Source organism: Rhipicephalus sanguineus, chromosome 9 (assembly GCF_013339695.2).
Source record: "Rhipicephalus sanguineus isolate Rsan-2018 chromosome 9, BIME_Rsan_1.4, whole genome shotgun sequence".
In the NCBI taxonomy this organism is placed as follows: Eukaryota; Metazoa; Arthropoda; class Arachnida; order Ixodida; family Ixodidae; genus Rhipicephalus; species Rhipicephalus sanguineus.
This window is the reverse complement of record NC_051184.2, coordinates 26,372,214-26,378,802: the sequence shown is the minus strand read 5'-3', so window position 1 is coordinate 26,378,802 and position 6,589 is coordinate 26,372,214. Positions and strand designations below refer to the sequence as shown.

Below are 6,589 nucleotides of genomic sequence, written 5' to 3'. Positions count from 1 at the left end.
ATACCTTTATTTCACTAAAGCGTCATCTCCTAAAAGCACAACAAAGTGCGCCTAGCCACGGCGTCGTTCACATAGTAAAATACAGCGGCGTTTCGTCGCCGGGAATACTTGATAAAAGAACACGCGAGGGCAGGGGAGGTTAAAGATCACAAGTGGCCGCGCGCGCACATCTCCTCGGGAGCTTGGAGGTTTTACGTCAAAAATCACTAGAGAAACGGGGACTAAACGACGATTGAACCAGCAATCAGCTTCTAAGCAGGAACTACATGGCACCGCTGTCGCGGATCTCAGGGTCTGTAGCAGCTCTCCGGGAAGTAGACGGTGGTCTTGAGGTACTGCCTCTTGCGCCGGAACTCGGTCAGCGGTCGCACCGAGGCCTGCTGCAGCAGATGCTTGGTGGTGGCGTCGCGGGCCGGCAGGCAGTGGAAGCCCATCTCGGTGCTCATGAGGCGAGTCTCGACGCACGTGTCCGAGCACTTGGGCAGCGGGGTGAGCGAGAAGCACACCTCGCGCTCCTTGCCCTCACCACGCTCACGGGTCACGGTGCGCATCACGGTGCACTGCTCTCCGGCTGCATTGGAAAGGAAATGCAAGAGATGGATCAATGATTCAACTAAGACCGAAATAATGCGGTAACAGGCAACCTTAACAATCATTTAGTCATCTTTATCCAACATATCCTAGCACTATCCGATAGTAGTGAGCGGTAGGCAGCACATAGCTGACATTAGCCATGATTTGACTAACATTAGTCAGCTCTAACTAATGCATCTAGCAGGTACAGTGGGAGCCTCATTGAGCCATTTTATGCTCCTCTTATATTTCGTGGAGGTGGGCAGGCTGAGCAAGCTGCAAAACGAGCAATCGTTTTTCATTGAAATTGAATATGAGGAAGGCGGCAGATCGAACTATTGTCAACTGTCCTACCAAGGCTTAACTGTAGCAAGGGCATACAATCTCCAGCTTACCATTGTAGGCGCATGGGTTTCGGTACTCGGGCGCGTTGCAGTTGTCCGATGGAATGACGTAACTGTTTCCGAACGTGGTCGAGTTGGGGTGCAGGCACTTGTCGGGCCCAATGAACTCGCGGAACTTGTTGAAGTTGTAGTCGCCGCAAAGACCGCACACCTTGCCGCGGTAGAAAGGAGCAAGCTTAAAAAGAGAAAAAAGAAAGTAGTGGAGTGACGTACCAATCTAACTCGGGACAGAACACCGTCTAAAGTTGGGCTATTGTATTTTTCATGGGGCTATATTTATTAAACACATTAAACGTCATGTCTACAGTATACAGCTTTCGTAAGAAAGTTTTACGAAGCATAGATTTTCCTAGAATATTTACTAGGGGGAACTGTGACGCTGCGATCGTTGAGCTACCATGGGAAGGATGGCTACATGGATTTGCCTAGCCTAGATGTTAACAAAAGGTGCTTGAGAACGAACTAGGACTTACCACAGGAACTCACGTTTTATTTCGTTTCTACACTCAGCAGACAAGGACGATTTTGTAGTTTTTGCAGGCGCGCATAGAAGTCAAAGACCTTCGATGCTATATATATATGCGTACTGTACATGACTGAAGCAGGCGCCCTTTGGCCTTAGCTGGCTGTTGTGCCATTAAGCACCGTATATCATCATTGACTATATCATCGTTGAAGAGCCGCGACTGCTCGCGGCTGTTAAACGCAGAAAGTCAAGCGCAGTGCTTTTACAAGAAATGTTTCAAACTCAAGAAAGGTATGAAACATCTCTTGGCTACAGAAAGGCAGCCTGTATATGGTGCGATTGCTGCTGGTTAAGCGTAGTGCATTGCGCAGACTTGCAAATACGGTACTTAGAGAAACAATGGCCCCGAATATTGACTTAGTACCGTACCTGGACAAAGATGCCTCTGCCGTCGTGGGTAACGCGGACGCCGAAGCTCTCCGAGAAGACCTTGTAGACGGGCTGGTGTCCATAAATCTCGATGCGGAACAGCTCGATGTCGCGCACTCCGGTGTTGATGTACTGACGGAAGGGCTCCTCCGGCGTCACCGGCACCTTCTTTCCGTTCACTCGTGCGATGGGCACGCTGTCTTCGGACACTGGCAGCACTTCGATCTTGAACGTGTGCAGGAACATGCGCATGGCCTGCAAGAAAGCCACGGGTAGAGTCAGTTTCAGGTATTACTTATGACGACCTTATTGTGATAAGTTAACTAGACCAATGCTGACGTTCGACCTTGTTGGGGTGACGTAATAACAGTAAAGCGCGTGGAAGACAGGGACACGGGGATGCGTTGTCGTGTTGTGTTCTTCCCATGTCCCTGTCCTTCAAGCCCTTTACTGTTATGAGTTAACTACCTTATGAGACAAAGTTCTTTCTCTAGGTGGGCTCTATAAAATTCATAATGACCAGCCTTTAGGTACACCTTAGTTGTCCACGTAGTTGCCCCCCTCCAGCTCAGCTCCATAAGGGTGTTGAGCAGGAGGTAGCGCGTTCGACTCCAGGCCTCGACGGCCGGATTGTGACAGGTGACAAGAGGATTTTGGCCAAGTGCCGTTTTACATTTTATTCTTGACGTCGAAAAAGAGTAGTCAAATTGAAAATAAAATTTAACTAAGCCTTGTTTACATGCTGCTATAGTTCATTTCAATGAAAGAAGGAAAATTTTTCCGAGGGGCTCGTTTCTTTGTTAGACACAATCAGATGAATCCAACGGATAATTAGGCCAAGAAAAGCATGGGGAATAATATTTGTTTTCTTTTTAACTTTAATGCAATAATTATGACGTGAATTATAATGAATTAAAGTGGACGAAAAATCACCATTTTAGGGCATTGGACGCGTTATTCGAAGGTGGGTTCGGATCCCACATTTTTTCCCACAGATTTTCCACAGAAAAACACCAGAGAATGGTGAATTTTCGACCACTTTAAATCATTTAAATTTACGTCATAATTATTGCGCTACAGTTGAAAAGACAACAAATAATGTTCCATATTCTTTCCTTGGGCTAATTTTCTGTGAGATTCATTTGGTTGTCTCTAAAGTTGATAGGGACGCTTAGCAAAAATCTCTACTGCTGCCAATATTGCGTTTTCGAAAAAAGAAATTGCTGGTGTGTGGCAGGAGTTTAACGGCTGACGACAACCAGGAAATTTTTAAAGCCCATGTTTGTATAACATGCAAGGACTGTCGTTCATTAGGCTGTGTCGTTAGGTAGAAGATAACAACTATTTCAAATAGCGGCATAACCAAGCTAGACATGTGAATGCAGACACGCACGCTAGTGCTTTGCTGAACATTTAGCATTATAGTTATCCTTCGGTCTTATTTTTTATTCTGTGAGGGTGACTAACACGGGGCGTAGGTCTTTCCTCTGTTGCCTTTCATCTTCCCACAGGTATGAACTATTAATACCTCGTCGACTAGTCGAGGCTTGTCAATAAAAACGCAATAAAAAAGTTGGTTGTGGTTTATTCATGATGATACTTAGAAGTGCAAAAGCACAAGATACGCGAGAGCGAAGAACCAGACATGCACAAGAACCAGAGCGCACGTCGTGTCTGGGTCTTCTTTCTTGTGCAGTATATTGCGTCTTTAGCGCTTCTCAGTACCATCATGGATTCTTACAAACTCGCCCAAGTATCTGCTGTTCCTCTTCACCACTTAATTTAAATTGCAACCAACGCTCGCTCTAAACACGCCTGTCAAAACAAAGTTTTTGTAGGGGACTGTTGCTGAGAAGCAACTAGATTAAATAAGCCGTTGTGCAACCCAGTAGAGTCACTCACCTTCGGGTAGTTAGGATTTTTGGTCTTGGCCCCGAGGACGAGGAAGTGCTGGTGTTCCGAGCAGTCCTTGGCCAGCACCTTGTAGCAGTCGGTGTCAGGCAGTTCGTAGATGATTTCGTCGAATGTCTTGATCATCGTTCCTTGCACGTCGCAGAATCCTAGCATGTAAACAAAAATTACGATGATGATGATGATGATGACACTATAATATGGATCGTGTCCACACTAAGGGATTGGCCAAGAATTGGACATCTTAACTTTTACGTAGAGTAGAATAGATCCTTGCATGTGTGGCACACACCCACACCGCGGGATTGGTCAACAACCGTACTAGTATTTTGAAGGAAAACAGAGGTAGAGTAGAGTAGAAAAGAGCCTTGTATCCGTGGCACAAACCCACGCTCGTGGATTGGCCAAACAGAGGTAACATTGTACTGTGGCTGATGCCCATGTTCCTAACTTAGTTGCCCACCAATTGTCTAGCTAGCTTTCACTCATGAAAATATCTTGTCGCCGCACTCCTACAGTAAAAAAAAGTCTGCCTGCCTTCGACATACCATGTAAAGCTATTATTATCCTTTAATTATTTTGTGTTTATAGACATTGCGATCCATGCTACTCAAGTGTCGTTTGAAAGGATGCACTAATGCTAGCAATGCAGCTACACCACGACGTCGCACGTCGTCAGTGTCATTTGTTTAGGACTTAATCACATTTTCATTCACGCGCGCAAGGTCATTGACTTTAAGCCGTGTTAAAGGTTTCGTACAGAACTCATCTAGTCCACTGAGACTCAATGAGTTTATGATGTGATAAGAGTGCGTATCCGACATCAGCTGACACACTTTTTTTCTGAGCTACCCGCATGTCTTTTATTGACGTCATTTCCGTGGCGGAAATGACGTGCGCCAACCTTTGGTGGACTCCAGCATAAATCGCTTTCATGTAAAAGTAAAAATTGCACGTTTGCATCGGAATCAGCGAATACTGGTGTTACTCGAGTGAATGCAGCAGCTAGCTGCTAAAAACCTTTGCTCGACATGTTCCAAGCTGAGTATTGTTAGAAATTATGTCGCAAATTGTGGTAGTGTCCTCTCACAAAGCAAGATAGGTGGCAGAGACCCCACAAGGCGTTGTCTCCACGGCTCGCACCGAGAGAGGCTGACTTCAAGGAAATAACGGCGACTCACTGTGCCTGAAGAGCGACGAGTACTGCTCGAGGTTGGAGTACTCGAATAGCGAGTAGAAGCGCGGCGTGATGAACCACGATGGCAGAGGCGCCTGCTTGTACTTGATGATCTCGTTGGGCAGGGTGACGTGCAGGTCCCAGATGTCGTGGAAGGCGCTCACGTTGCCGATGACCTTCATCCTGCCCTCGGGGTTGGCCACGTCGAAGTCCTCCAGCTGGTACAGCCACGGGAAGTAGCTGTAGCGCACGTGCCTCCTCAGCTCGTGCATGTACTTGACGAAGTTCTTGGAGAGCTGCGCACGACAAGGATAGTGTGAAGAAGGCGAACAGGCCGGATTGGGAATGACGCAGCAGCAAAACTATGGATGGTTAATAATGATAGTTGTTGGGGCTTACGTCCCAAAACTGCGATATGATTATGAAAAGCGCTGTAGTCGAGGGCTCCGGAAATTTCGACCACATGGGGTCCTTTCGAACCTCAGGTGGTCGAAATTTCCGGAGCCCTCCACTACGACGTTTCTCATAATCATGTCATAATCATAATCAAATCTAAGCACACGGACCTTTAACATTTTGCCTGCATCGAAATGGGGCCACCGCGGCCGCAATTCGCTCCCGCTGCCTTCGGACAGCAGTCAACTACCATAACCACTAGACCACCACGGCAGGTAAAAACTATGAATGGTTACGATTGCTGTGAGGAAAGAGGCAACTCACTGGCCGAAGTGAATGCGTTTCGAGATCCGTACGAATCGTTTGTTCACAATCGGAAGCCTTCTACGAAGAAGCCTGTCGGCTAGATTTAAGCGCAAGACGTCAGAACCTCGTGACGTGCTGTGATCGAGTTCAGGAGATGATCCGTTCACTGCGCGACTCGTGGTTTCAGCGACCGAAAATTCAAGACTGAGCCATCCTCAAAAGATCTCATTTGGTGTTGCGATTGCGCATATTCGCTCTAATTGGATTGTCCCGTAATTTCACGAGACGAAGTTAAAGAACTCTAATGACAAAGTAAAGAACCGGCAATTAGAGAACCTTCCTATTCAGCAGAAAAGTGTCGAAAGAAAAATTCTGTGTGAGAAGTCGCAGCATTTGTTAATGAAGCCGTCTAGCTAAATATGGCGCGAGACATGTTTAATTAACACGGAAGCTAATTAGAGAAGCGTTGCTCTAAACGTTATTTTGGAAGAGCACTGTGTTTCGTTGCCAAGTTCGATTGGTGGGGCTCGGCTGCGACAGCCGCGTTTTTATGGGCGTTTCGCTTGCGCGTCACGCCATTACATAATTCAGCATAATGCACAGTTCCCCACTACGACGTACCTGATATAGCCAGCTTGTTGTTCTGGAGCGTAAAACATGATAATTATTCCGAATAAATTTGTTATAAAATGCAGTCATGGCGTTTACAGTAGCGTAGCGTGCTTCAGAGATCATGCAAATCGATCTTTTTGCGAAACATTTTCGTGGCTTCACTTTTCATCTGTTTCCAAGGTGCTGTCAAAAGCACCGGCATTTCTTGCGGCACAATCAAACAGTCAAATAACAGCTTCTTATGGGTTTGTGGTGCAACGAAACAGGATTCGTGGCCAAAGACACTTCCCGAAGCGGGAGGCAAGAAACTATACA

General features: G+C 46.5%; 1 protein-coding gene across 1 annotated transcript in view; it reads right to left on the bottom strand.

Annotated features, from left to right (window-relative positions):
• Positions 1-225: 225 nt before the first annotated feature.
• The window catches only part of LOC119404815 (vitellogenin-6), a 32,766-nt gene continuing 26,402 nt past the window's right edge, over positions 226-6,589 (bottom strand). The window contains exons 23-27 of the mRNA XM_037671487.2: positions 4,965-5,256; positions 3,775-3,932; positions 1,873-2,127; positions 969-1,152; positions 226-571 (exon numbers count right to left, since the gene is read on the bottom strand). Of these exons, the coding sequence (XP_037527415.1) occupies positions 288-571; positions 969-1,152; positions 1,873-2,127; positions 3,775-3,932; positions 4,965-5,256 (1,173 nt within the window). The 3' untranslated portion in view covers positions 226-287. The remainder of the gene's footprint in view (positions 572-968; positions 1,153-1,872; positions 2,128-3,774; positions 3,933-4,964; positions 5,257-6,589) is intronic.